Source organism: Salvelinus alpinus, chromosome 9 (assembly GCF_045679555.1).
Source record: "Salvelinus alpinus chromosome 9, SLU_Salpinus.1, whole genome shotgun sequence".
Lineage (NCBI taxonomy): Eukaryota > Metazoa > Chordata > Actinopteri > Salmoniformes > Salmonidae > Salvelinus > Salvelinus alpinus.
In genome coordinates this window covers 83,142,922-83,162,900 of record NC_092094.1, presented here as the reverse complement: position 1 = coordinate 83,162,900, position 19,979 = coordinate 83,142,922, and the positions used below count along the sequence as shown (strand labels likewise).

The 19,979-nt window shown below is 41.5% G+C and overlaps 1 protein-coding gene across 2 annotated transcripts in view; it reads left to right on the top strand.

Moving 5' to 3' along the window:
- fsip1 (fibrous sheath interacting protein 1) overlaps nt 1-19,979 on the top strand; it is a 52,584-nt gene that overhangs the window by 12,223 nt on the left and 20,382 nt on the right. For both annotated transcript variants that reach the window (XM_071327463.1, XM_071327462.1), the window contains exons 8-10: nt 113-226; nt 4,118-4,285; nt 19,777-19,911. In XM_071327463.1, the coding sequence (XP_071183564.1) occupies nt 113-226; nt 4,118-4,285; nt 19,777-19,911 (417 nt within the window). The remainder of the gene's footprint in view (nt 1-112; nt 227-4,117; nt 4,286-19,776; nt 19,912-19,979) is intronic.

Here is a 19,979-nt window from a genome sequence, read left to right as displayed (position 1 = left end):
CAATGGGAAATATATATAGTTCTTCAACTCAAAGACTCAGGGGCCTGATTTGAAAGTAACTACAATCTGATCTGATGAATGATTGTTGTCACTACTTTGTCAAACATGACAGTTGGCGAGTGGTGTTGGAGGCCCAGTGCAGATGACACAGGAGGAGAAGTATCGTCTCGAGGAGCTCCTCAGAGACATGGAGGAAGGGGACAATGCTGGGAAGGCAGGCTGTGAGGTAGGCCAAAATACAGCCCTGATGGTGAGCATGTGGTGTAGGAGGACTCATGTTTTCAAGTGTCTAAATGTGGCAAACAGAGTTCATCTAGACTGCACCATTTGTCTCTCTCGCACAGCACTTGGTCTACACACAAACATTTCACTTATTATGTTTAGGGTAGTAGTAGCCAGTTATCATGGTGTGAATAGTTTGTAATGTATTGAGCAACGTCTTTCAAGCACTGTGTTACTCACATAGCTGTTATGGTTGTTGCTATGGCCATTACTCATGAGTACACAGAGAAACTGTTTAAGTGATCTACCGTTTTGAAGTCATTTGCTAATCAAATCGAAGTGGCCTAACTAAACTGGCCTAAACGCTGACCTACTTTACAATTACAGCATATGTTGTAATATACACTACAGTTCAAAAGTTTGGGGTCACTTGTTTTTGAAAGAAAAGCAACAAAAAAAAGTCAATTAAAATAACGAAAATTTGATCAGAAATACAGTGTAGACATTGTTAATGTTGTAAATGACAATTGTAGCTGGAATATTTTATGGAATATCTACATAGGCGTACAGAGGCCCATTATCAGCAACCATCACTCCTGTGTTCCAATGGCATGTTGTGTTCGCTAATCCAAGTTGATCACTGGCAGCTTCATGAAATAGTACCCGTAAAACACCTCTCAACATCAACAGTGAAGAGGTGTCTCCGGGATGCTGGCCTTGTAGGCAGAGTTGCAAAGAAAAAGCAATATCTCAGACTGGTCAATAAAAATAAAAGATTAAGATGGGCAAAAGAACACAGACACTGGACAGAGGAACTCTGCCTAGAAGGCCAGCATCCCGGAGTCGCCTCTTCACTGTTGACATTGAGACTGTTGTTTTGTGGGTACTATGTTTAGGGTAGCTGCCAGTTGAGGATTTGTGAGGCTTCTGTTTCTCAAACTAGACACTCAAATGTACTTGTCCTCTTGCTCAGTTGTGCACCGGGGCCTCCCACTCCTCTTTCTATTCTGGTTAGTGCCAGTTTGCGCTGTTCTGTGAATGGAGTAGTACACAGCATTGTATGAGATCTTCAGTTTCTTGGCAATTTCTCGCATCGAATAGCCTTCATTTCTCAGAACAAGAATAGACTGACGAGTTTCAGAAGAAAGTCCTTTGTTTCTGGCCATTTTGAGCCTGTAATCGAACCTACAAATGTTGATGCTCCAGATACTCAACTAGTCTAAAGAAGGCCCGTTTTATTGCTTGTTTAATCAGGACAACAGTTTTCAGCTGTGCTAACATAATTGTAAAATTGTTTTCTAATGATCAATTAGCCCTTTAAAGTGATAAACTGGGATTAGCTAACACACTGTGCCATTGGAACACAGGAGTGATGGTTGCTGATAATGGGCCACTGTACGCCTATGTAGATATTCCATAAAAAATCTTCCATTTCCAGCTACAATAGTCATTTACAACATTAACAATGTCTACACTGTATTTCTGATCAATTTGAAAAAATTGGCAAAAAAATTGCTTTTTTTTCAAAAACAAGGACATTTCTAAGTGACCCCAAACTTTTGAACGGTAGTGTAGTTTAGATTTGGGCAAATCCACAGTAACAGAGTGATGCTGAGACTCAGATTTTTCACTTTAAAATGTATGTCAAACTAAACACAATGGTTGCAAAGTTAAACAAGCCAAAGTAAAATATCTGAGTCTGCATCACTCTGTTACTATGAAATTGCCCATATGCATGTTTTGAAACAATGACTACTTGGCAGCAACGGTAGCTGATTTTGACTCCCCATAGTCGTTATTTACCAGATGTCATGTGCCATGCAAAGGTCACAGGGATTGCCACATCTTCTGAATATCAGACAGTAATCTTATTCAGTATTATGGTTTATTCGTATGTGCAGAAAATCTGTACTTATGCAGTGCCAGGTGCATTTGAATAGCCCCCTGTATTCCTATGTTTAATATCATTTGTGAGAGTGTTTGCCACCTGGAGCAGTCAGTTTTCTGTTCTGCAGCCACCCACTGACCCACACCCTATAAACTTCAAATGGTTGATTTTCAGGTGCAATTTTCCCCTAATGGCTTAGCTGGCAGCTGTGGCTGCGAAGCCTGCATTTTCAGGTCAGTTATGATGAACCTTGCCCGTTGCCCGTCTGATGAGAGGACCTAGACTTGCACTTCTCTCACATACTGTACCATTTAGTCTGACCCGGACTGCCATGCATCCCTGGAACATCTTGCCAACGTTTTGAAGTCTGGCTGCTGTATTTATGATGGTTTCCTTTACTTTTTAGAACAATACTGCTGTAATTACGTGGCGGATATCTAACCGAGAGGAGCATACATGTAGATGCTGGGGTCTTTTATTGGTTAGAATTAGACTTCCTGTTATTGCGTGGAGTGCTGTTATGAATGGCTGTTGAATAGGGAGCACATATTTCATGTTGATAGTCAGGAATCCACAGTGACCATGTGGGCAAGTGCACCCAGACAGGGAACTTGGCAGGGCCAAGTAGGACTCATAATCAGTTACAGGCCATAGCGCTGCGTCTGTGTCTCTCCTCCTGAAACACTTTCATGATGGCCTTTCCTCCATTACTAGTACAATCCTCAACTGCATATTGTACTAGAAACCTGGGGTGATAAACATGGTATCACACTGAGTGCTCTTTGAAAGGCTGCCTTTCCATAAACACAGGAAGACTTCTCTCTTTAGAAAGTGAATCGCTTAGGCCTACCTCAGGTCCCACTGTGTTTTCAGTGTAGGACAGGACACAATGTTCCTCAGATTTGGCTGTAGTTTTTCCTTAAATTAATCTTACATATCATAGGTACAGTAATACAGTATATAGGCTTTTTGATACAGGGTATTGAAGAACAACTTCTCTATGCCTCAACAGTATAAATAAATGAATAGTGTGTCCAGGACCCTGGATAGCTCTGTTTCATCATGTCTCCTCCTAGATAAATCCTGTTGTGCCGCACATCCAGTAGCTGACTGATTTGTCTGTTAATGTGTCAATTTGTGCTCCTAGCAATTAGACTGTCCTCTTTTTACATTCACATTCTATCATTCTACTGTATTCACATTCGATTGGTCGACTATATTACTACATCTTTTTATCACGAAGTCATCACACACAAAAAACAACTGTAACTGGGCATATAACTAATGGGTTATAATGTTATTCAGATGGGTCATTTTGAAGTCTTTTGTTTGTGCTAGTTGGTAGTGGAAGCTTTATGGCTCTGTTTGTTGATAAAATATTCTCCTGTTCACTCATCTTCATGCACTGAGATCATAGCGTAAAAGGGTTTGGCTCTCTCTGTGGAGCCGCTACTGAGATCTCTGAGCTTAGCAGTAGGGCTGCTGGACAAGTCTTAGCTCATTACTGGGCCCAAAATGAGCTCACCATCCACCTGCTGTTTCATATGATATAATGTAAGCCTTACGAGACAGTCACTCATTGTGAGGCAGAGGCAATTGTTAAATATTTGGCATTTTGGAGAGTTCTTGGCAAGACCCATGGGGCAGTGACCAGTATTCTGTCTTCTCTCCAAAAGCGAATTCCGGGTGCAAGAAAGAGTTGTATTTAGAGTACCTTTCGTAAAGAGTGTGTCATTCGTGACAGTAGTTTGGATGGGAGGTCAAATAGTCCAATGTTATATTTGAATAATAACTGGAGGGTAGATTTAACTTGGACATGGCTTCGGTCCAGTTTTGAAGATATAGGGTTTGCCAAGTATTTCTGACAGAATTCTCTGTTGAGAGTCTGTTTTTTGGGCTCAACCTTTTTTCTTTTGCTGTTATTTGGGGGACATTTTTGTGCCCTTGCTACTTGGAGGGAGGGACCGCTTGTCATATACTACAGTCTATATGTTGTCTTCTTCCTAGGGAGACATGTGGGCTGCTCCAGTGCAAGCGGGTGAGGGTTACACCCCCGAACCAACAGAACGAGACCAGCTAATTCACATTGACTCCAGACTGCAGCTTCTCCTTCCTGTTGAAGACTTCCTGTCTGTGCGAAGCCCCTACCCTGACCACAGTCTGCCCCAGGCCCAGGTATGTACTGCACAGCCCAAATGTCTACCTCCTAATAGGTCTGGGTTCACAAAGGTGCCATTAACTACTCAAAACACCATCTCTACCTGCAAAGAGCCAAGGTCATTAAGACTCATAACATGGTCAACACAGTGGGACATCAACTACAGACTCTTGTAAAAGCTTTGTTCATTGAACCTCAGGCAGACCCGCTTTCATAAAATGGGAAAATTTGTGATTTTGTGTTGTTAGTTTGCACCCTAACTTTAGTACTCTCATGTTGAGTCATATTTCCTCAACACCCATGCTAAATGCAACAGAATTGCATAGTTTACCCCTTGTAAAGTGTAAAAAAAAAACATTTGTCTGAGCATCAGCAAATTGTAGGCTACTTTATGTTTCTGCTAGACTGAGCTTGTGAATTGCCCAATAAATATTCATTCACTTTTCATATGTTGCATGCACAAATCTATCTGGCTCTTACCCATGCTAATGCAGTACAGCAAAGTATATGCAAATCTAAAAAAATCTGGGTTTGAGGCAAAGGATGATGGGAACGATTTCCCTTCATAAAACTACCACAATGGAAGAGGAACATTGTGTCCATTGATTCACATGAGGATTCCAACATCTCCTTGTGTCACGTTCGTCGTTTGGATGAAGAGAGGAGGACCAAGGCGCAGCGTGATATAAATACATTCTTCTATTTATTATAACGAAACAAAGAATACTTAAACAGACTTACAAAAACAACAAACGAACGTGAAGCTATATAATGACAAGTGCATACACAGGCAACTTACACATAGACAATCACCCACGACCTACCCAATGAATATGGCTGCCTAAATATGCTTCCCAATCAGAGACAATGATAAACAGCTGCCTCTAATTGAGAACCAATCTAGGCAGCCATAGACATACAAACACCTAGACTAGACAACGCCCCATAAACATAAAAAAGCCCTAGACATGACAAAAACACCTACATCCCCCATGTCACACCCTGACCTAACTAAAATAATAAAGAAAACAAAGATAACTAAGGCCAGGGCGTGACACCTTGTGTGCTGTTTGAACGTACTGTTCTGGAGTGGCATGGTCATTTATCTGCTCATTACATTTACATTTAAGTCATTTAGCAGACGCTCTTATCCAGAGCGACTTTAAAGTCAACTCTCAAACTGTTTACCATTTCATCACTGAATATATCATTTATCTTAGATTTGAATTTCAATGACAGAATAATAAGGCTAATTTATTCAGCTTCTACATTAGGAAAGTAGAAGCTGTACTTTTTCTTCAGGTTAGGTAGATGAGACTGAGCTTGTTGAGGAGCAAGGCATGACTCATGTGGCTCTCCTTGTTTACTGGGTCTTTGCAGAAGAGGAATCAACACAATAAAAGACAACAATAGTCATAATCAGTATTGATACCCCATCGGTAAATACAATTTTTGAGGACATTTAAGTTCATTGTATTGGCACCAGATTATCTTTTGTCCTCACTTTAGTGACTTCTCCCAGACATGAGCTCACTCAGAATTATCTCAGAACCTTATTGCTAAATTCACTAGGCCAAATGGCATCCTCATCAGTGTCTTCTGTTGAGGCTGTGTTCCTGGGGAAGATGTTTTTGAAGTCATAAAGTGTTTTAGGATAAGAATTTTGAGCATCTAGGGTATCATTTAATTCTGTCACTGATTGGATCACAGTTTGGAAAAAGAATGGCCATGGAATCCCAGCTTTTCAATGTCAAGTTCACGTTGTATTTTGTAATGTCCTGAGTATTTATTGTGCTGGAGAGGTGTAGATGAATCTCTGCCTGTCCGATTTGACTTTTTATCATGCTCCCACCAGAGGCCTAGATCTTTTCAACCATTCAAAGAATATTAGTTACCAAATGTGACGTGCAAAGTTTGATTTCGAAAGGTAAAAATAATATATGCGGTGTGATGTTGCAAGCGGCTGTGCCCATAAAATAGTTTTTAGCAGTTTGATTGCCATGTCTGAGGGGGCAGGGACTTGAAGCTATGGTCACAGTTATGGCATGCGCATTAAAGCTGGACTACAGTGTCAATAAATCAAGAGCTTGGGACTATAAGGTTCTGTCTGCATTTTTGTCCAATTTTTGCTATTGACATGTTCTGTTCAATGTTCTCTACCTATATAGTACTCTGAAAACCCCAATTAATGTTAAGTTCAAAAGAATACAATATAAAAATTGCTGACACCATTCAAACTAATGAGGGTTCGGAACTTTAAAGCCAATTATCTCAGAATCATCTTTTGGCAGATAGAATGTTATAGTCCCAAGCTCTCTAAATCACTATATACACCAGCCCTTCATTCTGCCTCAGTGGCGGTAAATCCAATGGTGGTCGTAAAATTATATGCTTTTGTTTTGTGGTTGCCTTTCTTCTCGGCAGTAGCTTGCACGATTCTGACTCCTAATTGAAACCGTTTGGATGCACTGTAGTAACCTGCTTACGTGCTGTACACACACCGCCAAGTTATCGGGAAAAGTTATTTATTGGAAAGTTCTTCCTTGCTCACACTATACAAAATGAAACATAGTGTGTCTTTTTGAACAACACATGTTAACCTTCAACGAACAGATTGCTGTTGGAACAATCTCATTTCAGATCGATGACCTTCTACATTTGACATGGAAGAGGCAACTGTTTAAGAGTTTACACCCCATCATGCCCAGAGCTTAATGACAGGGCTGCTCAACATAGAGAAGTGCCAGCCCCACACATGGCACAACCTTATCCCTTTCATTTAGAGGCATCTGGGCATACAGTTGCAACATACTACATGCAGATGGTGTGGAATAGTGTCTCCTTAATTGTATTCTTAATCTCATCATTATGATATTTTTTACTATTTTGGAGTCCGGTGTCTCAGACCAAGGCAGAAAATACATTTTAAATGCCTTTTTTTGTTCTTCTACCACTCACACATATCTTAGTTAGGGTGGTCTTATCTACATCCTGGTTTGTAGTCAGACATGCAGCCTTTAGTTTAGTGGTGCACCTAGCCCAAGTTGAGTTACTTGAGGCTGACGTTTGATTTTGAAGTTCTCTTTTATACATACCTCCACTCTAATGTAAAACACTGGCATGCAGGCCTTGGTGGATATTGTACTGATTTCAATGAAAGATGCATGGATTCCTGAAAATCCATTTTGTTAAATGGCTCATGAACCAGACTCTAAGAAACATCCGTCAAATGGCCCTTTCACGGCAGGGGTGTCTCCTGTCTCAGGTGGAGGGCTTACATAAGAGAGGCCCTGAACTCTTTCCCCTTCCATTTTTTGCTTTTTATTCTAGAAAGTGGCCATGTTTCATATCAATCTCATACCTGTGTTATAAACATATAGTTAACCTCACCTTGTTGCAAATAGGATGTGGTCCTAAGAAGCTGTGGACATGGCTGTCTATCATTACTGTATATGCACCCGCCCCTTAGTGTGTTTGTGTGGGAATGTGTGTACCACCCACATGTTAAATCTAGAGGTGGGGACTCAGTTATGAGCATCAGCTGTTGAGTGGTGCAGCTTTTACATATCCTTATAGCACATGATATTCCTGCAAGAGGTGGCTGGTAGAGAATGTACTGGTCAAAAGTGGTGGTCACCATGGCAGCAGATGCAGTGGGATTTGACTATGGAACAGTTTCCTTAGTGACCGTTGCGATTGCACCTGATCTTTCCCCCAAGAATATCAAGGCCTTGTTAACGTTTGCCTCGTAACTGCAGCATTGCTATTGTTGTGTGCTGGCAGGCTATTTCTGCTATAAGGCTATGAGGTCACTTTGTGGGTTTTGAAGAAACCTATGGTTTCACTGCACTGAATGGTGAGTCAGAGACCAACACAGAAAACGCCCTGCTGACCACCACATGAGCAGAGTGTTTACTAGGCCTATACTTTGCAAACTCAGCTTATTTGATATCTTAAAACTCATTAGCAGCTTTGGCAATGTGTACTAGCCCGTCTTGCTATGCCATCGCTACAGGACTAACAAATCCCGCCGAGGCTTTGGAGATAGTGTCATCTCTCAAGCAATCACCAATATTCCTTAGTCCTAGAATGACCTAGAACATTGTATGAGGAGGTGTTTTGTTCCACGTTTTGAGCACTTGTGTTTGTTTTTCTTTCCCAAGACCCACTGTGTGCCTTGCCCTCAATAGGACTAGAGTAAATTATATGACAAAATGGGGCCGGTGGAGATTTCAACAGAACAATATCAGTTCCTCTAATCCTTTGCCAATAGGAAGATGGGAGTAGAATTCTTTGCCTTAATATTAGAAGATAATGTCCTCCTTGATATATTAAAAACACTACCAAAGGCAACAATACAAAAGGTATGTTCTGTTTCTGGGCATCTGCTTTAGTTTTAAAGTCCAACTTGTAGTACATTGCACATTGTTAAACCAATCTGACACAGTTGAGCACCAAGCCATTTAGACTAGCACGACCAAGGCAAGAGATGAGGCGGTCAACCTATGGTCTGGTATCAACCTTAATTTGAGGATAAAGTATAAAACAGGATGGTAAAGAGAGCTTGGCCTTGGGAGCAGTGAGATGTCATCTGGTGGCACTTTAATGTTTCTTGCCTGGGTAAAGCGACTGTACTCCACACCCTTCCCTTCCCTAGCCTGTAATTACCATCAAACAGGTTTATAGGCTCTTTATAAACAAGTTTCCCATTGGTGTTATCCACAGGAACACTGGTGTTTATTTATTTGGTTAACTTTGTTTTCTTTTTTATTCCGATGTTAAGATTGATATAGGCCTGGGCCTATACTAGTGATACAATGATACATGGATTTAAGAAACAAAGGCACTGTAAGCTATTTAAAATATGCCTTCTAATAGCCTAAAGCAGGCAATACTTTATGGGAATCCATTCCCTAGTTACTTGCCTTGCCTGATACAGTTGTAATAATATTATAGATATAGCCATTCGTTCAGCAGTAGGACAGGAAATGATCACATTCCCCTGCAGTCACTACTTGTCTGAATGTATGGCCCTGGCCAGCTATACATTAACTACTGACACTGCTCTCTGTTCAGCAATCTGTGTCCTTTAATAAACGTCATTGTATAATTAAGCAATGAGGCCTAACTGGGTGCGGTATATGGCCAATATACCACTGCTAAGGGCTGTTCTTAAGCCCTGAATGCTGATTGGCTGACAAAATATAAATTTTTACTGCTATAATTACTTTGGTAAACAGTTTATAATAGCAATAAGGTACCTCAGGGATTGGTGGTATATGGCCAATATACGACGGGAAAGGGCTGTATCCAGACACTCGTTGCGTCCTGTGTAAGAACAGCCCTATTAGCAATATACCACAAACCTCCGAGGTGCCTTATAAGTTTCTCAACTTATTCATGTGCGTCATTCTTTGGCTAAAGTTCTCTACTTCATATTGTTGAAGGGTCTAAAGGGGGGTTGTCGTTGGTTAGTGGTCTCCAATGTCTCCCTATGCTTTAGCTGAAGTGATGGGTTGGGATGTGTTGGTGAGAGAATAGCATAAACACAGAGGCAATAGATTACAACTGACGTTAGTATAGGTCCTCCTTTGCCGAGAAATGTTTAGAACATTTTACCCATGCAAGACTTCAAAAGGATTACACACTATAATTTCCTCCAAGCTTTACATATGGTTTAATTGTATTGCATGCCTGTTATAAGACATAATATTTGTGCAATATTGTATTCCATGTTCTTTTTGGGTAGTAGATAAGCCATGAGGTTTTGATCTACGGAACAATGATTGCTCCAGACCACCCTCAGTTCCCCCAGGAAGGAACTATAAAGTCCAGATGACCCACGAGTACATCTTCTAATACTTCAGGAATGTCCAGCAATCAGAATGTCATCTGCTGATGATCCAGCATGCTGTTGTAAAAGCTGAACTCTTGTGTGAGGGAAGGAAAAGGTCAACTTCGACACAAGCTAATATTGTAACTAGGACATTTGAAAGATGTAAATATATACTGAACAAAAAATATAAACGCAACATGTAAAGTGTTGGTTTCATGAGCTGAAATAAAAGATCCCAGAAATTTTCCATACGCACAAAAAGCTAATTTGCCATGATAATCCATCCACCTGATAGGTATAGCATATCAAGAAGCTGATTAAACAGCATTATCATTACACAGATGCACCTTGTGTTGGGGACAATAAATGGCCACTCTAAAATGTGAAGTTTTGTCACACAACACAATACCACAGATGTCTCAAATTTTTATGAAGCATGCAATTGTCATGCTCACTGCAGTAATGTCCACCAGAGCTTTTGCCAGAGAATGTAATGTTCATTTCTCTACCATAAGCCGCCTCCAATGTCGTTTTAGAGAATTTGGCAGTATGTCCATCCGGTCTCACAACCGCAGACCACGTGTAACCATGCCAGCCCAGGACCTCCACATCCGGCTTCTTCACTTGCGGGATCATTTGAGTGGGTGCTGAGGAGTATTTCTGTTTTGTAATAAAGCCCTTTTGTGGGGAAAAACTCATTCTGATTGGCTTGGCCTGACTCCCAAGTGGGTGGGCTCTTGTCCAGTCATGTGAAATCCATAGATTAGGGCCTAATGAATGTATTTCAATTGACTGATTTCCTTATATGAACTTTAACTCAGTCAGATCGTTGAAATTGTTGCATGTTGCGTTTATATTCTTGTTCACTCAGTATATGAAACGACATTGTCCTCTTAAAAAAAAAAAATATTAAGTGTATATGTTTTTCTATGTCAGTCAGGTCTCTAGTAACTAGAGGGACTCTGAGAGAGATCAGTGTGGGCTGCAGTGTATGTCTTTGTAGGTTGATTAGTGTGGGGTTAAGGGGTTGTTGCTGTTGGATTGACCTCTATGTCCAGGCATCACTGTGCAGGTGGTGCTGACAGGCTACATCTGCATTTCACACCTCTGTCTGCGAGGCGGGGAGAAGGATTATGGGTCATGGCTGGGCAAAGCGTCTGTCTGACTGAGAGGAACTCAGCCGGTGCTTCCGCACGGCAGACCCCAGAGCTCTCGCAGCGCAGAGCTCTTGGCGAGGCATGTGGAAAGGCCTTGGCAGATAGCCAGAGTCCACGTGGCACAGCCCAAATACGAAGCTCCGCTGTAGCCCAGCCTGAGAGGGGAGCATGCTTTTCTAAGAAACAACCGCTCTGAATGAGTCATGGACTAGTTCCTGTTTTCATTAGTACACGTTCATCTTTCACTGCTTACAATGAAGAGCCCTGCCAGAAGGTCACCGGCAAGACAACAAAATGTTGTTAATTTATTAGATATGCAAAACAGTGAATAACCTTTTTCAAGCTAGACAGGGTCGAGCATGGTTAGCACTAGGATGAGAGTTTAAGCCCCTGCAAGAGCATTAGTCCTATGTCAATGTGCATCATGAGTATTGTTTTTAGTATTATCAGTGATCAGAATGCACTGTGGTCCTTGCTGCATTATTGCTGCACTATTGGTTATTGGGCAGCGGGCCAGGTCTTTGTTTATCTCATTTTCTACTATGTTCGGAAAACACAGGCCCTGTTTGGCTCCTCTTCAGTCTGTTGACAAGGGAATGGTGCAGTTTCAGTGGCTCTTGTTATTCTTACCTGAATCTGGACTCCTCTAGTCAAGAATAAATCTAGCATCAATATGCTTTCAAGCTGCTGCCATGTATCGACTGTCAGAATAAATATATGGCTCCTATGAGAATACACGTGCTGATAGATAGTAAGTGCAAATGTGACCTAATTAGTTGTCTTGTTGCAGTGGGTGGGCTATGCAGTGGTGTCTGTATCAATAGGGATCCAGCTGTTGATCTATCTTGGCAAGCAGCAGGACAGATGGGACCCACATTGGTATCAGTCTCAGTGGCTGTTCTTCACTCCTGAAAAATAAAACATTTGCGCAACGACATGTCACTTGTTCAGGTACAGGACCTGAAAAATGTTCTCACCTCTGATATGATGCCAGGAGTTATCTTTACTCGTACCACTCTGATTGATTGAGTGTATTTTAATTTTGTCTTGAGTAGGGCTGTGGCAGTCATGAAATTGTCAGCCGGTTATTGTCATGAAAAAGTCTGCCGGTCTCATTGTAATTGACCGTTAATTAACTGAAACACCTTTAGCATCTCCAGGCCTCCATGCGTACAAGCCGCAGATGCACGCCTTTGGAACAGCAATTTAATATCCATTATTTATTTTAGTCAGGGCTAAAGAAACATTATGATATGAAGAAAATGTGTTTCAGAAGAACAGAAAATGAGTTGGCCTAACCTACCCTATGTTATCTGGCTATGCTCCATGCACAGCGCGCATAAAACCCGGAAGCCAGCCGCACCAATGTGTCGGAGGAAACACCATACACCTAGCGACCTGGACAGCGTTCACTGCGCCCGGCCCGCCACAGGAGTTGCTAGTGTGCGATGAGACAAGGATATCCCTACCGGCCAAACCCTCCCTAACCCGGACGACGCTAGGCCAATTGTGCGTCGCTGTCTCGACTTCTGCCGAAGTCGTTGCCTCTCCTTGTTCGGGCGGTGCTCGGCGGTCGACGTCACCGGTCTTCTAGCCATCATCGATCCATTTTTCATTTTTCCATTGGTTTTGTCTTGTCTTCCCACACACCTGTTTTCAATCCCATCCATTACCTCTTGTGTATTTAACCCCCTTGTTTTATGTCAGTGTTGTTTCTTGCTGTATAGGTGCGCGACGGGTCCTCGTACCCATGTTTATTTTATGTATGTACATTTTCGTGTTTGGAGCATGTTAAGTGGACATATATTAAAAGACTCCATTTACACTCCGTTTGACTCTCCTGCGCCTGACTTCCCTGCCACCTATACACACGACTCTGACAGTCGCCCCATGGACCTCCCGGTCGCTGCCGGCTGCGACCAGAGCCTGGGCTCGAACCCAGAGTCTCTGGTGGCCTCTCTGGTGGCCTTAGACCACTGCGCCACCCGGGAGGCACCCTGTCATGGCTTTTGCGCCATCAGTACAGACACCAACACATCTTGACCACCAAAGTCCATTTGATGTCACAAAGCTGTCCAGTACTTAAAAAATATCCTCTCATGTTGTCCTGGTTTCCAGTGGTTTGCAGAAAAGGATGTCTTCCTTAATTGACCCCCCATAAACATAACGGACATACAGTGGGGAGAACAAGTATTTGATACACTGCCGATTTTGCAGGTTTTCCTACTTACAAAGCATGTAGAGGTCTGTAATTTTTATCATAGGTACACTTCAACTATGAGAGACGGAATCTAAAACAAAAATCCAGAAAATTACATTGTATGATTTTTAAGTAATTAATTTGCATTTTATTGCATGACATAAGTATTTGATACATCAGAAAAGCAGAACTTAATATTTGGTACAGAAACCTTTGTTTGCAATTACAGAGATCATACGTTTCCTGTAGTTCTTGACTAGGTTTGCACACACTGCAGCAGGGATTTTGGCCCACTCCTCCCTACAGATCTTCTCCAGATCCTTCAGGTTTCGGGGCTGTCGCTGGGCAATACGGACTTTCAGCTCCCTCCAAAGATTTTCTATTGGGTTCAGGTCTGGAGACTGGCTAGGCCACTCCAGGACCTTGAGATGCTTCTTACGGAGCCACTCCTTAGTTGCCATGGCTGTGTGTTTCGTGTCGTTGTCATGCTGGAAGACCCAGCCACGACCCATCTTCAATGCTCTTACTGAGGGAAGGAGGTTGTTGGCCAAGATCTCGCGATACATGGCCCCATCCATCCTCCCCTCAATACGGTGCAGTCGTCCTGTCCCCTTTGCAGAAAAGCATCCCCAAAGAATGATGTTTCAACCTCCATGCTTCACGGTTGGGATGGTGTTCTTGGGGTTGTACTCAAACTTCTTCTTCCTCCAAACACGGCGAGTGGAGTTAGACCAAAAAGCTCTATTTTTGTCTCATCAGACCACATGACCTTCTCCCATTCCTCCTCTGGATCATCCAGATGGTCATTGGCAAACTTCAGACAGGCCTGGACATGCACTGGCTTAAGCAGGGGGACCTTGCGTGCGCTGCAGGATTTTAATCCATGACGGCGTAGTGTGTTACTAATGGTTTTCTTTGAGACTGTGGTCCCAGCTCTCTTCAGGTCATTGACCAGGTCCTGCCGTGTAGTTCTGGGCTGATCCCTCACCTTCCTCATGATCATTGATGCCCCACGAGGTGAAATCTTGCATGGAGCCCCAGACCGAGGGTGATTGACCGTCATCTTGAACTTCTTCCATTTTCTAATAATTGCGCCAACAGTTGTTTCCTTCTCACCAAGCTGCTTGCCTATTGTCCTGTAGCCCATCCCGGCCTTGTGCAGGTCTACAATTTTATCCCTGATGTCCTTACACAGCTCTCTGGTCTTGGCCATTGTGGAGAGGTTGGAATCTGTTTGATTGAGTGTGTGGACAGGTGTCTTTTATACAGGTAACGAGTTCAAACAGGTGCAGTTAATACAGGTAATGAGTGGAGAACAGGAGGGCTTCTTAAAGAAAAACTAACAGGTCTGTGAGAGCCGGAATTCTTACTGGTTGGTAGGTGATCAAATACTTATGTCATGCAATAAAATGCAAATTAATTATTTAAAAATCATACAATGTGATTTTCTGGATTTTTGTTTTAGATTCCGTCTCTCACAGTTGAAGTGTACCTATGATAAAAATTACAGACCTCTACATGCTTTGTAAGTAGGAAAACCTGCAAAATCGGCAGTGTATCAAATACTTGTTCTCCCCACTGTATACAGTTGAAGTCGGAAGTTTACATACACTTATGTTGGAGTTATTGAAACTCGTTTTTCAACCACTCCACAACTTTCTTGTTAACAAACTATAGTTTTGGCAAGTCGGTTAGGACATCTACTTTGTGCATGACACAAGTAATTTGTCCAACAATTGTTTACAGACAGATTCTTTCACTTATAATTCACTGAAGTTTACATACACTAAGTTGACTGTGGCTTTAAACAGCTTGGAAAATTCTAGAAAATGAAGTCATGGCTTTAGAAGCTTCTGATAGGTTAATTGACACAATTTGAGTCAATTGGAGGTGTACCTGTGGATGTAAGTCTGGTTTGTCCTTGGGAGCAATTTCCAAATGCCTGAAGGTACCACGTACATCTGTACAAACAATAGTACGCAAGTATAAACACCATGGGACCACGCAGCCGTCATACCGCTCAGTAAGGAGACGCGTTCTGTCTCCTAGAGACGTGCGAAAATAGCAAATCAATCCCATAACAACCGCAAAGGACCTTGTGAAGATGCTGGAGGAAACGGGTACAAAAGTATCTATATCCTCAGTAAAACGAGTCCTATATCGACATGACCTGAAAGGCCACTCAGCAAGGAAGAAGCCTCTGCTCCAAAACCGCCATAGAAAAGCCAGACTACGGTTTGCAACTGCACATGGGGACAAAGATCGTACTTTTTGGAGAAATGTCCTCTGGTCTGATGAAACAAAATTATAGTTGTGTGGCCATAATGACCATCGTTATGTTTGGAGGAAAAAGGGGGAGGCTTGCAAGCCGAAGAACACCATCCCAACCGTGAAGCTCGCGGGTGGCAGCATCATGTTTTTGGGGTGCTTTGCTGCAGGAGGGACTGGTGCACTTCACAAAATAGATGGCATCATGAGGCAGGAAAATTATGTGGATATATTGAAACAACATCTCAAGACATCAGTCAGGAAGTTAAAGCTTGGTCACAAATGGGTCTTCCAAATGGACAATGACCCCAAGCATACTTCCAAAGTTGTGACAAAATGGCTTAAGGACAACAAAGTCAAGGTATTGGAGTGGCCATCACAAAGCTCTGACCTCAATCCTATAGAAAATGTGTGGTTTGAACTGAAAAAGGAGGCCTTTAAACCTGACTCAGTTACACCAGCTCTGTCAGGAGGAATGGGCCAAAATTCACCCAACTTATTGTGGGAAGGCTACCCAAAACGTTTAACCCAAGTTAAACAATTTAAAGGCAATGCTACCAAATACAAATTGAGTGTATGTAAACTTCTGACCCACTGGGAATGTGATGAAAGAAATAAAAGCTGAAATAAATCATTCTCTCCACTATTATTCTGACATTTCACGTTTTTAAAATAAAGTGGTGATCCTAACTGACCTAAAACAGGGAATTTTTACTAGGATTAAATGTGAATAAGGAATTGTGAAAAACTGAGTTCAAATGTATTTGGCTAAGGTGTATGTAAACTTCCGACTTCAACTGTATGTAAAATGGACAGGATGTAAAATGAATGTGATGCAGATGAACTGTGTTACAAATGTGTTCCATTATTTAAACAATTTGATGCACTGAATTAAGCTAATCTTAACGCACTTAATATGAACTTTTAGCAACATTTCATTTTAATAAAAGTGCTTCATAAGATTATAATTGTGTTTGTGAATGTTTTTTTTATACTGGTTTTAGGAATAGTAATCCCATGTAGAAAATGTCTGCCCCCCTATAAATAACCATTTTCATATCTGGCCCCGTAAGAATATAGTTGAATGGCTCTGAACTATAAAGTGTTTTTTTAATCTCCTAGCTGTGCCATTGAGGAACTAGAGCAAAACATTTGTTTGGTTTGGAGCACAACCCTGCCTCCCAGCCATCACACAATTACTGTAGTTTACGCAATTCAAAAATTGCCCATTTTTAAATCGCAATCTGGGTCAGGTGGGCATCATTTGGAAGCTTGTTCTATTACCAACATAACGAGCTAAGTTCTAAAATATGATCTTACAGTGTTAGGCTTTCAAAAGGCAATTTAGAGAAACATATCGTTATTGTGTTACGCATAGAAAGGAGTCATGATTCAGGTGCGTGCATTCACAATAGACAAACAGGCTCATTCTGTTCAGAACAATGCCATGTCATCTATTAACTGTACATCAAACATAGTGGTCATAAACGTTGACACTGTATATGGCATGAGTTTTATGATATGCACATTTGGACTCACAGTTGTTTGGCTTGCTTGTAGGACATCAAAGCGGTATTTATTATAATACTCAACGTCGCATCTTTCAAAATACATCGAGGCCTCTAAATTTACAGCATTTCCCTCACTCAGACAACAAAACATTTGCAAAAGTTGTCCAATTAGTGGGAGGGATGGGGGCAACTTATTGTTGCTTGCGTTGCTCAAGTTCTGAACGGCTGACAGTCAAAACCCATACAGCGCTGTGGAGCGTAGAGCCTGAGCTCTGACGTCATGTATAGCATGTTACTGTACAGCCACTGTATTCCAATGTAGGCACTTATCAGTGCCCAAATCTGCCATTCAACCCTTATGAGGGTACAAGTGTACAGGGCTACAGTGAGTTATGTTGCAACTGAAAATAGTCAAACTGATCATTCAAATGATTTAATTTGACTTAATCATATAAACACTTAATAAATGAGAGATGGAATCTCTTGCTCAGGTTAGGCATATCTTAATCAGACACATGCTAAGTTGTCTTTCCACTGTGTAGAAATGCTGTTGAATGGATAAAATATGTGCACTGCTGTGGACTCCATAGTGTATATATTGATAGCTCTAACCTTAATTACAGTACATTCAATAGAAATAGCACAGGATACCCATGTAGCCTATGTGGCTATTATAAGTGATAAAAAGTCAATGGTATTTCAAGCCTAAATGTATGTCTCATCTAGTCTTCTGACGATGGTTGTGATTTCTTGAAAGTAGGGCAGAATAAGCTGTCTTTTCCAAATTAATGGTCTGTCTTTCCCAACGATTTTTGAGAAAACATTTTTCAGAAACATGTAGTTAGTGGTGTGAATAAGGTAGTAAAACTAGACTTTAATTTGTGTTTTGCCTTGTTGGGTCGGCGTGTTTCTCACTCAAGTGCACGAGAGCAACCTGATCCCACAGTGGTAGTCCATTGTGAGTGAGTCTGAAGGGCTCTAATAACAACCACTTAAAAGAGACATCACATGGAGGTTGTCATCGTTTCCATCAGGCTCAGGGAGACTACAGGGCATTTATAGGTGAAGCCACACACACTCCACATGCCATGTGTTTTAAAGAGGGCCTTTCTTTGTTAAAATCTAAAATTGATCGAATAATCTCATAGTGCTTGATGATTTCGTGGACAGAAACGTGGATATCAATAGAATTGTGATTGACACTTATTCTGTTAAGTTTACTACTTATGGAAGTTGTTATGAGGTCTTATATCAGACATAAATTTGCAAAATTTGTGTAATGCGTCGTTACTGAGCTCTCAACTCTGAACTCAACTTGTATATGAAATCATAAATGTGTCATAACAATTATTTACTTTTTTTTTTTTTTTGCAAAGAACAGGCCTCTCCCATAACCTACAATGTCACAATGAGCGAATCTCACTCAAAATGTCTATTTTTCATCATATTTCCATCAATTTGACATTATTAGATCATAAATAGTGCTGCATGTCAAGCTGACCAGAGGATATGGAGACTTTAACCACATATCACTGGTTAGACACACAAAAAGAACCCTGTGGTTGGCTACATCCTCTTAGAACCAACCATTATTTTACTTAGTTAGGTCTTAAATGTGCACTCATATATTTTAGAGGTTGGATTGTGACCTTACTACAGGTCATCTATTGGTCACTCAAAGCAGGAAAGAAAGGCCTCTCCAGGACGCCCTTTGGAACCTAAGTACAAGTGTATTTTCTGAAATATTTGGTACAATGTGTCAGAACCCATTGCTGTGAATCACCTTAATTTTAATTTACAAGAACGCACCGTAATGTAAACATTATAAACATATGTGATCTATGGATTTCTGGGGTAGATATCTGTGTCTCTATGGAGTCTAGACCTCATGATGATGCCTGCTCAGAGTTTCTCTCCTCTGTAACCAAGACCTACCTAGACCTATGGTCTACCCATGAAACAGATCCCATGGAAATGACAAGCTCTCGAGGCCTTCTCATTCATCAGCCCTGGATAGTCCTCCAGGCATGATTCATCCATTTCCTCCTGACCCATTTTCAACATTTGCTTTGGATGTAGCATACTGCAGTCTGTGTCCCCAGCTTACAAGTCTATGCCATAAATATGAGATTTATGTTGGACCCCATGAGAAGTGGAATGGGGTTATTCAGTTTCCTCAGCTCTTACGACGGTTTGGTTTCAACTCTCCTATGTCTCAGATTTTTTCCCATAAATCTAAAACATAGTACAGAAATCTGCCATTGGGATTCATAGCATTGTATTGTATTGATGACAGTGCATCATTACAGTGATGTTCTACAGACAGACTAATTAGACGATGGCATTTTTATACAATGTAGTTAGTTATTGGTTTAAGTGGAAGTCTTTTGATGGCTGTTTCTTCTGTGACAGTTTCAACTCTGCCTCATGGAAGTCCCCTCTGCTTTTATGGTCAAGTGAATGTCTCCTTCTACATGTGTGATGATTAGTGGTGTGTTCCCCATGAGAACATTACTCTCTGTTGTGTGTCTGTCAGGATCTGGAGGCTGGCTGGGACAGGTTGCCAGGAGAGAAGGTCCTGCAGGATATAAGGGAGAAGAGAGGGCAGGAGAGGCGCCTCCAAGAGATCCAGCTGCAGCTAGAGCTGCTGGGCCAGGGCCAAGAAATGACTGTGAGTTCAAAGCAGCCACACACGCACACCACAGCGCACACACACACATTTATATACAATCACTAATA